The sequence below is a fragment of the Choloepus didactylus genome, chromosome 2 (genome assembly GCF_015220235.1).
Source record: "Choloepus didactylus isolate mChoDid1 chromosome 2, mChoDid1.pri, whole genome shotgun sequence".
Taxonomy (NCBI): Eukaryota; Metazoa; Chordata; class Mammalia; order Pilosa; family Megalonychidae; genus Choloepus; species Choloepus didactylus.
In genome coordinates, this window is record NC_051308.1 from 126367394 (window position 1) to 126387113 (window position 19720).

The 19720-nt window shown below is 39.4% G+C and overlaps 1 protein-coding gene across 5 annotated transcripts in view; it reads left to right on the plus strand.

Moving 5' to 3' along the window:
- The first annotated feature begins 662 nt into the window (after positions 1-662).
- Positions 663-19720, plus strand: part of PTPN22 (protein tyrosine phosphatase non-receptor type 22) — a 72451-nt gene continuing 53393 nt past the window's right edge. Inside the window, exons 1-2 of one of the 5 annotated variants that reach the window (XM_037826330.1) lie at positions 663-1182; positions 1460-1547. In XM_037826330.1, the coding sequence (XP_037682258.1) occupies positions 1175-1182; positions 1460-1547 (96 nt within the window). In that variant the 5' untranslated portion in view covers positions 663-1174. Of the gene's footprint in view, positions 1183-1358; positions 1548-19720 lie in introns of those variants that run through there. The other 4 variants (XR_005215268.1, XM_037826329.1, XM_037826328.1 and 1 more) reach the window with 4 other exon arrangements.

Consider the following 19720-nt stretch of genomic DNA (forward strand, 5'->3'; position numbering starts at 1 on the left):
GAAACTCTTTATTTGGAATATTGACATCAAATTGTCTATAATTAAGATGGCTCAGTGACCTTTCCTTTTCCTGTTGTAGGGCTCAATAAAGTGGAAGCAGCCTAATAGTGTCCAGAATCATGATTTCCTAAAGGGTGTCTGAATAAGGTTGCAAAGCAGAAAGGATTGCTAATATCTTAAATAGAGGAAGTCCTAACAACACATTTCCCAGTTTTCTTCAGGATTATTTCAGACTAAATTTGTTAACATTTTATTGCATTTCTGCCCTCAAACAGAGATGATATGCTGATTTCTGGATGTTCTCACCCTGAATTAGACACTCGGGAAGATTTGTACCCACTGAGAGAGCTTATAAGAGTTGAGATGTAGCTTTTTCTGTAACAGCTTGCCTTCAACAGGTCCAAAATGCCATATGCCCAGCATGATTTCCTGAAACAATGGCTTTTTCCAAGACATTGGTTGCAGATTAGAAATGTCTTCTGTAGAACCAGAACCTACCCTGAAAGTTATTCTGCTGCCAGCAAAGTGATTGTTTACTTTCTTTCTGGTCCCTCATGGTTTGCCAGCCTTACAAATGGGGCATAGTGTACCCATTGCCAGGTCACCGTGCTCCTGCTGAGGCCCCTGTGCTACTGAGACTACACATAGACCAATATTGTCTTTATATCCAGGACCCAAGTGAAGTTCAAAAAGCTGCTGGGGGATGGGAAGGTTCTGAAATCAATAACACTTCCCTTAATGGAGATCAGCACATCCCCAGCCCTGGGAGAGATACAGGCTGTCAGAAACAGCTGACTATGCTTCATCCCAAAGAGAGTTTTGGGTCTATATGGTGACTTAAGAGTAAAAGCTCTGATAAAAATGCTTTCTTTGCTGAACAGAAGTGTGCCACTGTTCACACTGGCAAGAAACCTTTGGAAGAACAGCCCTAGTAGAAGATGTATAACTCCAGTGTTGTCCTCCTTTCTGGGCCCTACTGAACTGTGCAGAGTTCATTTGGAACCTGAGGAAACAGAGAGTGTCAACAGGACCTTTTGTTCACTGGGGAAATGGGGAAAGACAGAACCCATCCGCAAGGCCTGTAATTCTGCCTTTTCTCTGGGAAGCAAGAAGAGAAGTGAATTTTGCTGAAGGGGAGAGTGGAACAGTCTCAGAGCTAAGCAGACCACACGTTATGTTCTGGTTAGTCTCCTGTTTGTTAAAAACTTGAATTATAACCAGGTTGCTTTGTTGAGAAGGAAGGCGCTAGGGCCCAGGAGTGAGATGGCTTTGTTGTGTGACCACAGAGGCTGGTTACGCACTAATTTCCTCTAGGGCTTTTGATGAAGTCAGTAAACCGCAGCCTTCGGCATGTTCTGCTCAGGCTGCAGCAGTGGCTTCTTGGTGGTGTCTCGGCCATGACACACAATTGACATGTCCTCCTTCAACCCACTCATAGATTGTCTCTCTTGCTCTGCAGCATGGACCAAAGAGAAATTGTACAGAAGTTCCTGGATGAGGCCCAAAACAAGAAAAGTAACAAAGAGGAGCTTGCCAATGAATTTCTGGTGAGTCCTGTGTGTGACACTTTCAGGGTTGTAATAGACTATTTAACTGACCATGATGGTCCAAATCTTCTAGACTAAATTGCTCTTGGGATAAAGTGAATATCAGACCTTAGAGAGAGAGGAGGGGAGGGATGAAATGTAACCTAAAAGTTTGACTTCCCTGAGTGGTATGTATGTATTTCAGGTGTTTTCTTCAAAATACTGATTTTGATATTTTGTTTGCTATTTCTTAGAGTTTAACTAGGAATCCTCCAGAACACTTAAAATCGTTTAAATACTAACAGTAATTAAACATCCAAAGTTCCCAGGTATTTGAGTTGTAGTTTATGCTTTACATTGCTAATTCTAACTGATATTAAGCAGAAAGGAATCAAGACCAACTTTTCATGGCTCAGTGAACATTACTTTTTGGCCTCTGCTTGGGATTCCATTTGGATGACATAGGTTCTTGAAGAGCACCAAAATTACCTTCTGTCACCTCTTTCTTTTTCTTTTTCTTTTGTATAGAAAAAACATTAGAACATGTTTTTGTAATAGCAGGGTTCCTTAACCTTCTTTTAATAGGAGAGGTGGAAGCTAGGATGGGGAGTAGGGACAAATAAGGGACATGGAGAGAACTGGAATATGAGGTAGCCTAGGATTAGCTGAATTTGATTAACCAGAGGACCACTGCATCTTCTCTGAGGGAACTGTGGTAACTGATGCAGTGACCAGCTGGGTAGGCCTTATCCACTCTATCACCTAGCACATCAGATAACAAACACAGGATGTCTCAGAGGTCCTGTCGTGCTGGTATTTCAAAGCTGGAAGAACTTCAAACTTTAGCTCTTCAGCTGTGGAGAAGTGAGAATTGAAGTACAAGGACAACCTGGAATTAAATCACAATTCTCTTGTCAACTAAATTCTCTGTTATTTGACATGTTCCTTAGTCTCCCCAAGTGTCTGTTTTCTAATTTATAAAATGGGGACAATAATTTATGTTCTACTATCCTCACAGCATTGTTATGATGATTAAATATCAATAATAATAATAATAATAAAATGTGATCATTCGGTCAGCAATATTTATTGAGCACCTAGAACCAAGCACAGTTCTAGGCAGTGCGGATACAGCAGTCAATAAAACAAACAAAAAAATATTTGTCTTACAGAGTTAACATTCTGATATAGGACAGTAGATGTAAAAATACTCTGTATAATCTTGAGTGGTTAGATATTGTGATCGAGTCCCCTATGTCAAATCAACTCAGATAATATGGTGATGTCATGAAAAATACTCGAATTGCCACTGGCCAGGCAGTCTGAGCCCCTCTGGTAGAGTTATCAAGGAGGGAGGTATGGGGGATGTCCTGGCCCATGTGTCTCTTTAGACATGCTCCTGCCCCTAGCCTATAACTCCTGAGCCAAATTCATCCATGGCATAGGGGTAAAGTTGAGCTTAGGGGCAGTGTCAGCCACTGTTTCATTTTGGCTGAGTTTTTTTTTTTTTAATAATGTAGATCATATCCCTAATATTTTATCTGTTCTTAGCTCGGGTCATTACAATCTCTCACCCAAGTTACTGCAGTCACCTCTTAACTGGTTTCTCTTCCTTGCCCTGCCTTTAACCAATTTTCCATTCAACACCCAAGTGATCTTCTTTCCCTGTGTAAAAACCTTCTTTAGTTTTTTTTTTTTTTTCTGTTTAAAACTGTGAAATACAATACACATTTTTGAAAGTACATAAAATGTTTAAAGTTTATTGACTAATTATAAAGCAAACCCCAGAGCAACCACCACCTAGGTCAAGAAATAGAACATTGCCAGACTCCAGAAGACTCCTGTGTATCCCTTCCCCTCCAGGCCCCTCATCCTCACCCTCACCCTCACCCTGCCCTGCCCAAAGTGTAATCACTTCCTTGCTTTTTTAGCTACTAATTTTAAGACGTTGTTTTTGGGTGGTGATTAAGTGGAACCTCACTGTTCACTGACTCATGTCCTCCAATGGAAAAACTCAAGTCTGCTTTCAGCTCCACCTAAAAGTTCAGCTGAGATACCAGAAGGTGCAGCTTTGAGGGAGTAGAGGAAGGTGATTGAGGCGAGGTTGCTTGCATAGGTAAGGTAAATATTGCAATTAAATTGGAGGGCTTTCCACCTGGTCATATCTCATATCCAACCTTAATTAACCCCTTAATGTGTTCTCCCAGGATTTGATGCTTCTGGGTTTGAGAACTGATTCTGTGACACAGGCCCTTTGCTAGGCAAAATGGTGGTGGCTTTATGCAAATTGCCAAAAGGTGCCTTACTTCCATGTGGGTGCCCTCTCTTTGCTTCCCCCCACCCCACCCCCCAGCCCATGGTTTGTGGCTGTTAAGCTGTAGACATGGAATTTTAACCCAGAGCCTGTGAAATTAATCTTTATGCAATAGTGCCTTGCTTCAGCCAGTAACACCGAGTCCCTCCAAAAGCATAGCCTGAGAGTAAGTCTCCAGTTAGTATAATTTCTATGTAGTAGAAACAGCACCATCAACCACACTATTGAAAATTTCTTAACGGTATTTTTTAAAAAGCCCTTATTGTTGTTATTCTTATAAAACAATATTATTGCAAATTAAAAGAAATAAAATTCACCATAGTGCCAGGATTCCAACAAGCAAATTGTTTTGGTGGATCTTCTTGTCCATTTATATAATGCTTTCTATATTATTTAATTATAGCATAGATACAATTTTGTATTATCATATTTTCACTTAATTTTACCAAATTTATCACATTGGTTAAAAAATCTTTATAATTTTTAATGGCTTATAATGCAGCATAAGATAGTGGAATAATAATAATAGCTAACACTTCTACAGCCTTTACTATGTACTAGGCACTGTTCTTAGTACTTTTACATATCAACACATTTAATCCATTGAGAGTTAGAGATAAGGAAATGAGACATAGAGAGGGTAATTGACTTGCTCAGGGTCACACAGCTAGTAAGTGGTGGAACTGGGTTTTGAATTCAGGTAGTCTGGCTTTACCATATATTTTCATTACAACTTTGAAGTCACATAACTCTGGGTTTGCAATTAGGTTCTGCTTATTATTAGCTGTGTGTCCTTCAATAAATCATTACAAAGGGGGAACAAATAACATTTACTTTGCAGAACTGCTGTGAAGATAATGGAATAAGTATAGAAAATGCCTGACACATAGTAGGCACCCAAATTATTTAATTATTTCTCTGTTTTGGGACGTTTAGACTTTTTCTAATTTTTCATGATTATTGATAACACTGCAATGAATATGTTGACCATGTGATTTTTCCCTTCTTGATTATATCCTGAGTTGCTCTCTAAAAGTATTATTACTGGATCAAAGAGTATTAACATCTAAATGGTTAAGTATTGCCAAATTTATTTCCAAAGAGTTTTTCTAATTTGTAATATCAGAATTTATTATCTTCTCTTTCACCTTGCCAGTCTTAGTAACTGTGAAAGATAAAATTTAATGACTGCTTGTTATGTGCAAGGCAGTCTGCTAAATGCTTTACATATATGATCTTAGTTAATCACTACAACCCTGAAAAGGAAGGATTACCTTCGTTTTACCCACAAAATGGCAAAGCCAGGATTTGAAACTCTGGTCTGTTTGATCCCAAAGCCTCTGAATTTCTATACTTACACAGTATTAGGTAAAAGCATAATATGCTTTTTTGGTGTCCTAATTTCATTGGTATAAAATAGTACATTGTTACATTTGTGATTTCTTTGACTTAAAAAAAGCCTGAAAATTTTCGGTGATTATTTCAATCTGCATTTCTTCTTATGTAAATTTTCTTATCATTTGCTTTCTATAGCCACAATAGCTAAGCCTTGGAACTCTGCTCCAGTCTCTGTGCTAACAGTGCTTTACAAACGGAACCTCATTTACTTCCTGAAGTGAACCACTTAAAATGATTAATAAAATCCTGCATAACCCAGCCCTCCTGTGCCTCTCCAGCTTCTTACAGTAGGTTAGTTCCTTGTCCTTGCTCTCTGCCACAGGGCCTTTGCATGTTCCCCTCAGTTCTCTTTACTTAGTTAACACTAATTTGATGAGGTGATCCCTTCCTCAGAGAAGCCTCCCTTGACCTCCTTGAATAGATCAAATCTCTTATAAGTTCTCATTAGTAGCACTTGTCATTTTTCACAGTACTTAACATTTATTTGTGTGATTATTTGGTTGTCTGCTCACCCATTGGACTGAAGTTCCACAAAGGCAAGGTTCCTATTTAGTTCTGCTTATCATGGTAGCGCAGTATTTGGCATGGAGAAGACACTGAGGTACAGAGAAGTTAAGTAACTTCCCTAAGGCCACATAGTTCATAAGTGATAGAACTGGGATTTGAAATAAAGCTACCTAACTTTGGAGCCTGTACTCTTAGTAATCCCCTTCTCTCTCTATTGCCTACAATTTATCCAGTGGCCTTAATTTTTTAAACTTGAAAAATTGTGAAACATATATACATAAAAATGCTTTAAATGTGTATGTATATACATACACACACATATATACATACAAAATTGAACAATCAGTAATAAAGCAGGCACCCATTATCCATTTAAGCACCACTCAGATAAAGAAATAAAATACTGCCCACATCCCAGAAACCCCTTGGATGCCCTTTCTGATCACACCCTGCCCCAGTCTAGAGGTAAACACTATTGTAATATTTTAGTAATAATTCCTCTGTTTTTCTGAATAGCTTTAATACCTATATATGCATCACTAAACAAAAGAGACTAAGTATTTCTGAACTTTATATAAATGAAATTCTAGTTTTTTATGACTTGCTTCTTTCACTCTACATTACATTTGTAAAATTCATCTACTTGGTTGAATTTCTAATCATTTTTGTAAATTCTGTTAATGCTCGATACATACAACATACTGTTGTGATAATAGAGTGCATGGAGAGAGATCAACTAGTCACTTAGGGTACCATTATCCATTTGGGATCACCACAGTGCAGTGTCTGTACTTTAGCTTTGCTAGCCTAGAAATTCAAGTTTTTCAGTGTGCTCAGAGTGGGACAGGGTAGGCAACTGGCTGCATAAAAAATTCACCAGAAATCAGCATGCCAAATAATTACATTTTCAGGGAGAAAAATAACTGTCAAACAGAGTAGAAATTTGCATTGGCTGGCCAACATATTCTCTACTTTGGAAAAACACTTATATGAGAAGCCAACTATAATCAAAAGTTACTTGATTAGAATGGTGATTTTAGTGGCCCCAACTATGATAGTATGATGTCTCCATCTCCTTGTTTGAACCCTCAGGTTCTCTTCTGGACAACACTAGGGAGACTGTGACAAATGCTTTCTATCTTATTTTCCTTCTTCTAAGCTTAATGAGGACTATCCTTTTCCATTAGTGCTTCCTTTATCAGACAGATGACAGTTTACAAAGGAATAGGTATCCACTTTAGCCAGTTACTGCAGCTGACACATTTCAGTCATTTTATCATATTTAGTTTAGGCTTGGCTGAATGTTTTATTGTGGTCAATTTGCCACACGTTTATGTTTAAAGCTACATAGACGTACTTTTTCTTTTCTGTATTGGAAGCAGTTGAAGCATCTTCATTAGAAAGCATGTGTAAAAGTGTGAATAGTGTATAAAAAGTGAGTGCTTAGCAAATGTCAAGTACTGTGCTACAAAATATGCAAATATGAGCTCATTGGATGTCTATATGTATTTGTACAAAGACTGCAAAGCAATACAGAAGTTTCATGTAGATAGGTAGTTTCATTATGGTGTATCTTCTTTCTCTTAAAAAGTATTTTGAAGTGGAAAAATTACAAAAAGAAGTACAAATAACAGAAATACAAATAACAAAATGCCACTAATATCACTTGACATATTAAATGGACCTCTATTTAAAACATTAAAATCCTAATATTACTTAGAGTTTCAGAAACATGCCATGTCATATATAACCTTTCTGCAGGCAAAATTTGTATACTGTTTCTGATATATATTTGGTAATATATATCAAAATCCTTTAAAATGAGAAAATTCTTTGACCATTTTTAGGAATTCATCTGAAGATTTTGACTACACAATGCACAGTATTGTTTAGAATAACAAAAGATTGGAAGCAACTTAAAAGTCTCACAATATAAAGGAACAGGTTAAGTGTCTTATGTTGTACCACATACAGTGGGATACTCTGCCACCATTAAAAAAAATGTAGAAGAACACAAATGGATAAATGAACAGAGCAAGTTACAAAACCCTATATACCGTGTGATCCCATTTTAATTACATACGTATAAATAAAAGTTTGGAAGGTAATATTATAAAATATTAAGAATGGTAAACAAGGTGCTTTTTAGCATCTTATTTTTGCTCCTACCACCAGAATAAATGTATCAGATCATCTCTTTTTTTATTTTAAAAATTTTTTTTATTTTGAAATAAATTCAAAGTTATGGGAACAGTTGCAAAAACAATACTAACCCCATACACAGAATTCCATCATACCCTGACCCCCCTCCCCCAATAGCCCAATCCACCAACTTTAACATGCTGACACATCGCTGTTTCTTTCCCTCCCTCCCTCCCTCCCTCCCTATCATCCATCATCTATTGCTCTGTCTTCTGAACATATGAGAGCTAGCTGCACACACCCTTGAACAAACACTTTAATTCACATATATACTTCCCATGAAGAAGAACATTTTTTATGCAATCCCATTAAGCGCAGCTAAGAAGTACAAGAGATTCAACAATGATATAAAGCTTACATTCTATATTTCCTTTTCCTTATGTCTCAACTGTGTCCCTTTGAGCCTCCTGTCCTCCATCCTCCAATCCCATCCAGGCTCATCCTTGGCATTCAATTGTTGTCTATTTAGACTGTCTTTTTTTTTTTCAATTGTGGAAACATATATACAGCCTAAATCTTCCCATTCCACCCGCTCCCTAGCCTTCCATTAGTGGGATTAATCACATTTAGAATGTTGTAATGCTCTTTCCCACCATCCATTACTAGAAATTTCCCTTCACCTCAAACAGCAACCCTGCACTCATTTCTTAACTCCCCATTGCCCCTTCCCCCATTTCTCTTAACCCATACTCTACTTTTCATCTCTATGGTCATATTCTCTGATAATTTCTTTTGTGTTTACTGTGGGGCTTAAAATTAACCTCTTAAATCCATAACAATCTTGTTTTTCTTTGATACCACCTTCATTTCACTAGGACACATAAACTGTATTCCTATACTCCTCCATTCCCCCACCTTTACATAGTTGTCTAAAATTACATATTTTATGTCGAGTTCAAAACCACTGATTTGTCATTAGAGTTTGTGTATTTTACATCGTGTAGGAAGTAAATAGTGGAGTTACAGTTAAAAAATTATTGACTTCTATTTGTATTCCATTGTGGTTGGAGAATGTGCTTTGAGTATATTCAATGTTTTTTTTTTTTTTAATTTATTGAGGCTTGTTTTATGTCCAAGCTTATGGTCCCTTCTGGAGAAAGATCCATAATCACTAGAGAAAAATGAGTGTCCTGGTGATTGGGATGTAAGGTACTATATGTGTCTGTTAAAATTCTCTGTATCTCTTTCTCCTTTCTTTGTTTCTCTGTTGGTAGGGCTCCCTTTAGTATCTGAAGTAGGGCAGGTCTTTTATTGGCAAAGTCTCTCAGCATTTGTTTGTCTGTGAAAAATTTAAGCTCTCCCTCAAATTTGAAGGAGAGTTTTGCTGGATAAAGTGTTCTTGGTTGGAAATTTTTCTCTCTCAGAATTTTAAATATGTCATGCCAGTGCCTTCTCACCTCCATGGTGGCCGCTAAGTAGTCACAACTTAGTCTTACGTTGTTTCCTTTGTATGTGGTGAATTGTTTTTCTGTTGCTGCTTTCAGAACTTCTTCCTTCTCTTCAGTAGTTGACAATCTGATCAGAATATGTCTCAGAGTGGGTTTAATTGGATTTATTCTACTTGGAGTTCACTGGCATCTATGATTTGTGTATTTATATTGTGTAGAAGGTTGGGGAAGTTTTCCCCAACAATTTCTTTGAATACTCTTTCTAGACCTTTACCCTTCTCTTCCCCTTCTGGGACACCAATGAGTCTTAAGTTTGGACATTTTATTTTATCTGTCGTATCCCTGAGATCCATTTTGATTTTTTTAATTTTTTTCTCCATTCTTTCTTTTGTTCTTTCATTTTCTGTTCTGTGGACTTTTAGGACACTGAGATATTGTTCAACTTCCTCTAATCTTGTATTGTGAATATCCAGAGTCTTTTTAATTTGGCCAACAGTTTCTTTTATTTCCATAAGATCTTCTATTTTTTTATTTACTCTTGCAATGTCTTCTTTATGTCACTTATATCCTGGCCCATGGTCTTCTTGATGTCCTTTAAATCCTTTGCCATGTTTTCATTCCTTGATTGCAGTTCTTTGATTAATTCTGCCAAGTACTGAGTCTCTTCTGTATCTTGATTTGTGCGTTTGGAGTTGGATTCTCCATATTGTCTGTTTTTATCATATGCGTTAAGATTTTCTGTTGTTTTTGGCCTCTTGGCATTTGCTTTGCTTGATAGGGTTCTTTCAGGTTGTAAAAAAGAAGATACCAATCTAATTTTTCAGAAACACAGTTTGGTGACATATACTTTCTCTAACTAACCAGCTGATGGCATCTGTGAGTCACCTATACCCCTCAAGTCAGTTCTCAACCTTGTCCCCACAGTGTGTGGGGAAATGATTCTTGTGGGGTTCAGCTGGAGAACTCAGATTGGGTGTGTTGCTGGAGCCGTCCGCCCTGAATGTGGGGCGTGTGTACAGGTGGCCAGGGAGGAAGAGCAGCTTTAATATTCAAATCCCCCAGGTTCCCAGCGATTCAAGGCCACCGCAAGAGTCTAAGCCTTCATTTCATTTCAGCCCCAGACCCTCTCTCTCACTGTCCCACAAACCACTGGACTTGGCATAGTGTCCCTGGGTTCTCCAAGCGGGTCCCCCCTCCCAGCCGCAATCCTCCAGGAGCTCTGCTGAGGGAATGCTGTGCTACGTCACAAGTGCGCACCGTCCCTCAAGGGAAGCCCCAGGCCGCTGGGCTGTGCAGCAGCACTCTCTGCCTGATGCAAAGATGGCCGAACGGGGCGTCTCAACCCCCCCTCCTCACACAGTTCCTCCTTCCAGCTCTGGGACAACTGGCGGGGCTCTGGGCTGTGGAAACAGCCCCAGGCAGGAGTTTATTCAGCCCTCCGGGGAGCCAGCTGCGAGCCGTGGGGTTTCTTTCAGCTTCCGGCTCTCCCCTCCATTCCCCTGGCCCCGAGGGTACCTGCAGTGGACTATCCTCCAGGCCAGACACCGAGAGGCTGGCCCAGTCCCCTCTTGCTGTGTTTTACTGCGTGGTTCCCACTCCCACAACTGCAGCCACTCCTGGGCTTTTCCCTTTGTTTTTTTTTTCCTAAAAGAGCCAGTCGGTTTCCAAACGCCAAGCCCTGGCTTCCCCTCACTGCTGCGCGGCTGCAGGTCCTCCAGCCAGCTTACTCACTCATTTCAGAATGCAGACTCTCAGTTTCACCAAGTATACGGCCCCTGAGATACTAGCAGACCTCATCCAGCTGGCGCATCACTGTAACTGGTATTCTGGGTCACTTTCTGGTTTTTATCTAGTGTTTTTCACGGAGGTGTTTTTTTGCCCTGTCTCACCTAGCCACCATCTTAGTTTCTCACCCAGATCATCTCTTAAGCTGATTTTTCCCAAACCCATTTCCAGCCTTTCACTAGGGACTATCCAATCCCAAATTTTCAGTTGCTCACAGGGCATTTGAACACAATTCTTGCCACTTCCTCATATTATATGTATCTCAAGTTGAACCTCTTGGTTTAGCTATTGCCTACCCACCTACTCACTTACCACACTCCTGGACTGGCAGCCAACCCTCATGAGATTGCTTGTCTTTATTTTTTTTTTTTTTTTTTTTTTTTAATCATCATTTTATTGAGATATATTCACATACCACGCAGTCATACAAAACAAATTGTACTTTCGATTGTTTACAGTACCATTACATAGTTGTACATTCATCACCTAAATCAATCCCTGACACCTTCATTAGCACACACACAAAAATAACAAGAATAATAATTAGAGTGAAAAAGAGCAATTGAAGTAAAAAAGAACACTAGGTACCTTTGTCTGTTTGTTTGCTTCCCCTACTTTTCTACACATCCATCCATAAACTAGACAAAGTGGAGTTTGGTCCTTATGGCATTCCCAATCCCACTGTCACCCCTCATAAGCTACATTTTTATACAACTGTCTTCGAGATTCATGGGTTCTGGGTTGTAGTTTAATAGTTTCAGGTATCCACCACCAGCTACCCCAATTCTTTAGAACCTAAAAAAGGTTGTCTAAAGTGTGCGTAAGAGTGCCCACCAGAGTGATCTCTCGGCTCGTTTTGGAATCTCTCTGCCACTGAAGCTTATTTCATTTCCTTTCACATCCCCCTTTTGGTCAAGAAGATGTTCTCCATCCCACGATGCCGGGTCTACATTCCTCCCCGGGAGTCATATTCCACGTTGCCAGGGAGATTCACTTCCCTGGGTGTCTGATCCCATGTAGGGGGGAGGGCAGTGATTTCACCTTTCAAGTTGGCTTAGCCAGAGAGAGAGGGCCACATCTGAGCAACAAAGAGGCATTCAGGAGGAGACTCTTAGGCACAAATACAGGGAGGCCTAGCCTCTCCTTTGCAGCAACCGTCTTCCCAAGGGTAAAACTTATGGTAGAGGGCTCAACCCATCAAACCACCAGTCCCCTATGTCTGTGGTCATGTTAGCAACCATGGAGGTGGGGTAGGCGAATACCCCTGCATTCTCCACAGGCTCCTCAAGGGGGCACTACATCGTTTTTTTTTTTTGTTTTTTTTTTCCTTGTTTGTCTTTTTTCTTTTTTTTTTTTTTTTAACTTTCCCTTCTTTTTTTCAAATCAACTGTATGAAAAAAAAAGTTAAAAAGAAAACAAACATACAATAAAAGAACATTTCAAAGAGACCATAGCAAGGGAGTAAGAAAAAGACAACTAACCTAAGATAACTGCTTAACTTCCAACATGTTCCTACTTTACCCCAAGAAAGTTACATACTATAGCAACATTTCAGTGAACTTGTTCCTACTACATCCATCAGAAATTAACAGACCATAGTCATTTCTGGGCATCCCCAGAACGTTAAATAGCTTATCTGTTCTTCTTGGATTATTGTTCCCCCCTTCCTTAATTGCTCTCTACTGCTAGTTCCCCTACATTCTACATTATAAACCATTTGTTTTACATTTTTCAAAGTTCACATTAGTGGTAGCATATAATATTTCTCTTTTTGTGCCTGGCTTATTTCGCTCAGCATTATGTCTTCAAGGTTCATCCATGTTGTCATATGTTTCACCAGATCGTTCCTTCTTACTGCCGCGTAGTATTCCATCGTGTGTATATACCACATTTTATTTATCCACTCATCTGTTGATGGACATTTGGGTTGTTTCCATCTCTTGGCAATTGTGAATAATGCTGCTATGAACATTGGCGTGCAGATATCTGTTCGTGTCACTGCTTTCCGATCTTCCGGGTATATCCCGAGAAGTGCAATCGCTGGATCGAATGGTAGCTCTATCTCTAGTTTTCTAAGGAACTGCCAGACTGACTTCCAGAGTGGCTGAACCATTATACAGTCCCACCAACAATGAATAAGAGTTCCAATTTCTCCACATCCCCTCCAGCATTTGTAGTTTCCTGTTTGTTTAATGGCAGCCATTCTAACCAGTGTTAGATGGTATCTCATTGTGGTCTTAATTTGCATCTCTCTAATAGCTAGTGAAGCTGAACATTTTTTCATGTGTTTCTTGGCCATTTGTATTTCCTCTTCAGAGAACTGTCTTTTCATATCTTTTGCCCATTTTATAATTGGGCTGTCTGTACTATTGTCATTGAGTTGTAGGATTTCTTTGTATATGCAAGATATCAGTCTTTTGTCAGATACATGGTTTCCAAAATTTTTTTCCCATTGAGTTGGCTGCCTCTTTACCTTTTTGAGAAATTCCTTTGAGGTGCAGAAACTTCTAAGCTTGAGGAGTTCCCATTTATCTATTTTCTCTTTTGTTGCTTGTGCTTTGGGTGTAAAGTCTAGAAAGTGGCCTCCTAATACAAGGTCTTGAAGATGTTTTCCTACATTATCTTCTAGGAGTTTAATGGTACTTTCTTTTATATTGAGATCTTTGGTCCATTTTGAGTTAATTTTTGTGTAGGGGGTGAGGTAGGGGTCCTCTTTCATTCTTTTGGATATGGATATCCAACTCTCCCAGCCCCATTTGTTGAAAAGACCATTATGGCTCAGTTCGGTGACTTTGGGGGCCTTATCAAAGATCAGTCGGCCATAGATCTGAGGGTCTATCTCTGAATTCTCAATTCGATTCCATTGATCTATATGTCTATCTTTGTGCCAGTACCATGCTGTTTTGGCAACTGTGGCTTTATAATAAGCTTCAAAGTCAGGGAGTATAAGTCCTCCCACTTCGTTTTTCTTTTTTAAAGTGTCTTTAGCAATTCGAGGCATCTTCCCTTTCCAAATAAATTTGATAACTAGCTTTTCCAAGTCTGCAAAGTAGGTTGTTGGAATTTTGATTGGGATTGCATTGAATCTGTAGATGAGTTTGGGTAGAATTGACATCTTAATGACATTTAGCCTTCCTATCCATGAACATGGAATATTTTTCCATCTTTTAAGGTCCCCTTCTATTTCTTTTAGTAGAGTTATGTAGTTTTCTTTGTATAGGTCTTTTACATCTTTGGTTAAGTTTATTCCTAGGTACTTGATTTTTTTAGTTGCTATTGAAAATGGTATCTTTTTCTTGAGCGTCTCTTCAGTTTGTTCATTTCTAGCATATAGAAACATTACTGACTTATGTGCATTAATCTTGTATCCCGCTACTTTGCTAAATTTGTTTATTAGCTCTAGTAGGTGTATCGTTGATTTCTCAGGGTTTTCTAGATATAAGATCATATCATCTGCAAACAATGACAGTTTTACTTCTTCTTTTCCAATTTGGATGCCTTTTATTTCTTTGTCTTGCCGGATTGCCCTGGCTAGCACTTCCAGCACAATGTTGAATAACAGTGGTGACAGCGGGCATCCTTGTCTTGTTCCTGATCTTAGAGGGAAGGCTTTCAGTCTCTCACCATTGAGTACTATGCTGGCTGTGGGTTTTTCATATATGCTCTTTATCATGTTGAGGAAGTTTCCTTCAATTCCTACCTTTTGAAGTGTTTTTATCAAAAACGGATGTTGGATTTTGTCAAATGCTTTTTCAGCATCTATTGAGATGATCAATTGATTTTTCCCTTTCGAGTTTTTAATGTGTTGTAATACATTGATTGTTTTTCTTATGTTGAACCATCCTTGCATGCCTGGAATGAACCCCACTTGGTCATGGTGTATGATTTTTTTAATGTGTCTTTGGATTCGATTTGCAAGTATTTTGTTGAGGATTTTTGCATCTATATTCATTAGGGAGATTGGCCGGTAGTTTTCCTTTTTTGTAGCATCTTTGCCTGGTTTTGGTATTAGATTGATGTTAGCTTCATAAAATGAGTTAGGTAGTGTTCCATTTTTTTCAATGTTTTGAAAGAGTTTGAGTAAGATTGGTGTCAGTTCTTTCTGGAAAGTTTGGTAGAATTCCCCTGTGAAGCCATCTGGCCCTGGGCATTTATTTGTGGGAAGATTTTTGATGACTGATTGGATCTCTTTGCTTGTGATGGGGTGGTTGAGGTCTTCTATTTCTTCTCTGGTCAGTCTAGGTTGTTCATATGTTTCCAGGAAATTGTCCATTTCTTCTACATTATCCAGTTTGTTGCCATACAGTTGTTCATAATATCCTCTTATAATTTTTTTAATTTCTTCAGGATCTGCAGTTATGTCACCTTTTTCATTCATTATTTTGTTTATATAGGTCTTCTCTCTTTTTGATTTTGTCAGTCTAGCTAGGGGCTTGTCAATCTTGTTGATCTTCTCAAAGAACCAACTTTTGGTGATATTTATCCTTTCTATTGTTTTTTTGTTCTCTATGTCATTTATTTCTGCTTTAATCCTTGTTATTTCTTTTCTTCTACTTGGTTTAGGATTGGTTTGCTGTTCATTTTCTAGCTTCTTCAGTTGATCCATTAGTTCTTTGATTTTGGCTCTTTCTTCCTTTTTAATATATGCGTTTAGTGCTATAAATTTCCCCCTTAGCACTGCTTTTGCTGCATCCCATAGGTTTTGGTATGTTGTGTTCTCATTTTCATTCGTCTCTATATATTTAGCAATTTCTCTTGCTATTTCTTCTTTAACCCACTGATTGTTTAGGAGTGTGTTGTTTAACCTCCAGGTATTTGTGAATTTTCTAAGTCTCTGATGGTTATTGACTTCTAATTGTATTCCATTGTGGTCAGAGAATGTGCTTTGAATAATTTCAATCTTTTTAAATTTATTGAGGCTTGTTTTATGTCCCAGCATATGATCTATTCTGGAGAAAGTTCCGTGAGCACTAGAAAAGTATGTGTATCCTGTTGATTTGGGATGTAATGTCCTGTAGATGTCTGTTGAATCTAATTCATTTATCAGATTGTTTAGGTTTTCAATTTCCTTATTGGTCTTCTGTCTGGTTGATCTATCTATAGGAGAGAGTGATGTGTTGAAGTCTCCCACAATTATTGTGGAAACATCAATTGCTTCCTTTAGTTTTGCCAATGTTTCTCTCATGTATTTTGTGGCACCTTGATTGGGTGCATAGACATTTACGATTGTTATTTCTTCTTGCTGAATTGCCCCTTTTATTAGTATGTAGTGGCCTTCTTTGTCTCTCAAAACATCCCTGCATTTGAAGTCTATTTTATCTGAGATTAATATTGCTACACCTGCTTTCTTTTGGCTGTAGCTTGCATGAAATATTTTTTTCCATCCTTTCACTTTCAGTTTCTTTGTGTCCCTGTGTCTAAGATGAGTCTCTTGTATGCAACATATTGATGGTTCATTTTTTTTGATCCATTCTGCGAATCTATATCTTTTAATTGGGGAGTTTAATCCATTTACATTCAACGTTAAAACCGTGAAGGCAATTCTTGAATCGGCCATCTTATCCTTTGGATTATGTTTGCCATATTTTTCCCTCTCTCTATTAATATCCTTTATTGTACCCATACCGAATCTCTTTAGTACTGAACCTTTCTCCAAGTCTCTCTGTCCTGTCTTTGTTTCTCTGTCTGTAGGGCTCCCTTTAGTATCTCCAGTAGGGCAGGTCTCTTGTTAGCAAATTCTCTCAGCATTTCTTTGTCTGTGAAAAATTTAAGCTCTCCCTCAAATTTGAAGGAGAGCTTTGCTGGATAAAGTATTCTTGGCTGGAAATTCCTCTCACTCAGAATTTTAAATATATCGTGCCACTGCCTTCTCGCCTCCATGGTGGCTGCTGAGTAGTCACTACTTAGTCTTATGCTGTTTCCTTTGTATGTGGTGAATTGCTTTTCTCTTGCTGCTTTCAGAACTTGCTCCTTCTCTTCTATGTTTGACAGTGTGATCAGTATATGTCTCGGAGTGGGTTTTTTTGGATTTATTCTATTTGGAGTTCGCTGAGCATTTATGATTTGTGTATTTATGTTGTTTAGAAGATTTGGGAAGTTTTCCCCAACAATTTCTTTGAATACTCTTCCTAGACCTTTACCCTTTTCTTCCCCTTCTGGGACACCAATGAGTCTTATATTCGGACGTTTCATATTATCTATCATATCCCTGAGGTCCATTTCGAGTTTTTCAATTTTTTTCCCCATTCTTTCTTTTATGTTTTCATTTTCCATTCTGTCATCTTCCAGGTCACTGATTCGTTGTTCAACTTCCTCTAGTCTTGTACTATGAGTGTCCAGAATCTTTTTAATTTGGTCAACAGTTTCTTTAATTTCCATAAGATCATCCATTTTTTTATTTAGTCTTGCAATGTCTTCTTTATGCTCTTCTAGGGTCTTCTTGATTTCCTTCATATCCCGTACTAGGGTCTCATTGTTCATCTTTAGTTCTTTGAGTAGCTGCTCTAGGTGTGTCTCTTCTGGTCTTTTGATTTGGGTGCTTGGGCTTGGGTTATCCATATCGTTTGGTTTTTTCATATGCTTTATAATTTTCTGTTGTTTTTGGCCTTGTGGCATTTGCTGACCTTGATAGGGTTCTTTTAGGGTTTGTAGACCAGTTGAAGTCCTTATCTCTAATTTATCAGATCTACAGCTTCGTGGAGTACACTTTCTCTAACTAACCAGCAGGTGGCGTCCACGAGCCACCTGTTCTCCACAAGCCAGATCTCCCCTGCTTAGCCTTTTTGGTGAGTGGGGGAGTGAGTCTTGTGGGGCCCAATTGGTGTCCCAAGCTTGCGTGTGTAGTTGGTGTTGCCTGCCCTGTATGTGGGGCGTGTTTCAGGGCAGTCGGGGAGGGGGGGTGGCCCTAACAATCAAATCTCCCTGATGATCCTAGAGTTTTAAAGCTACTGCAATAGTCTAATCCTTCAGTTCAGTCCTGCCACAGTTTGTCTCTGCCACTGACCCACAAGTCTTTGGTATTGGCGTATGGCTCCTGAGACTTGCAAGTGTGCCCCTCTTCCAGGCTGTGCACCCCGGGTCCTCTGTTGAGGGATGACTGTGCTATGTCGCAGGTGAGTGCCGTCCCCCCAGGGCAGTTCTGGGCTGCTGGGCTGTGTTGGGAGGCTCCCAGTCTGCTCAAATGATGGCTGAATGGGGCTCTGTTAATTCACACTGCTCCCCCTTCCCAGCTCTGGGACATTCAGCTGAGGTTGCAGGGAAGGCTAATGTCCACGCCCAGTTTTGTGGTGTGTGCCTGTTATTTGAAGCACTTCCGTCACACTGGGTTGTCTGGGGCAGCTCTGGGCTATGGGGCTGGCGATGGGCAGGAGTGTTTCCTGTCCACCAGGATGGTGGCTGTGAGCGGACACCCCCCTTTTCTTGGGAAGTTGTGTTGTTTAGTGAATTTTCTCAGCCACTGGATTATTGCCTTTTGTCTCAGAGTTCTCTTAGTTCTGCTCTTGACTTGACGTGCCCAAATTTCAATTCTTTGAAGCTTTCTGTATTGAGCTTCTTAGAGTAATTGTTTTAGAAAAAGCAAAAAGGATTTAAAAAAAAAAAACAAAAAAAAAAAAAAAAAAAAAAAAAACGGCCCTCCTCAGAGATCTAATGGGTTATTGAAATGCTAATAGACAAAGCAACCAGGGCCATTAAGGAAAGGTGCCCAGGGCAGAGAGATCAGCCTTGCTTCGGGATTTGCATATGCGCCTCAAGGCCTGATCTCCGCCCTTCCCCTTTCTGTGTTCACCAGAACTCCAAAAATCCTCTGCTTTTATTTTGGAGTTCTGGTGTTGTTTTTTTTCTATGCCTGTCTCCTCTCTGCTGGGCTGGCTGCTCTCAGAGTCTCTGGTGTCTGGCCTCAGTCTATCTATGGTTGGAGTTTGAATCAGTAGAATGAGTTTCCGGTAAGAGCAGCCACTGCAATTCTCCCTTCTCCTTCCTGGAGCTGACAGCCCCTCCTCCCCCGGGACTGAGCCTGGCAGGGAGGGGCGCGGGTCCCCTGGCCGCAAAAACTTACAGATTTCGCTGATCTCAGCAGTTCCACGTTTTCATGAGTGTTGTATGAAGTATGCCCAAAGACAGATTGCTCTGTGGTGTCCAGTCCACGCAGTTCCTGGCTTTTTACCTACTTTCCTGGAGGAGTAACTAAAACATACAGCTCACCAGTCTGCCATCTTGCCCCGCCTCCTCGCTTGTCTTTAATTGGACATGGCTGTGTGCTCACTCAGGGCCAGTTCAGTCACATCTTCCATTCCTACAGTAGTACTTTTGTTTGCTGGATTTAGAGGCCTGAGTTCCTAATTCTATTCCTTAGAACTAATACTTTCTATCTTGTTGGAGACTTGGAATGGATAATGCTGACCAGTAGTTGTAAAGCATTGAGGAACAACCTTGAGGAGCTCTGGAGACAGCCCAACTTTTTTTTTTTTTAATTCAATTTTATTGAGATATATTCACATAGTATACAGTCATCCAAAGTGTACAATCAGTTGTTCACAGTTTCATCATATAGTTGTGCATTCATCACCACAATTAATTTTGAACATTTTCATAACTCCAAA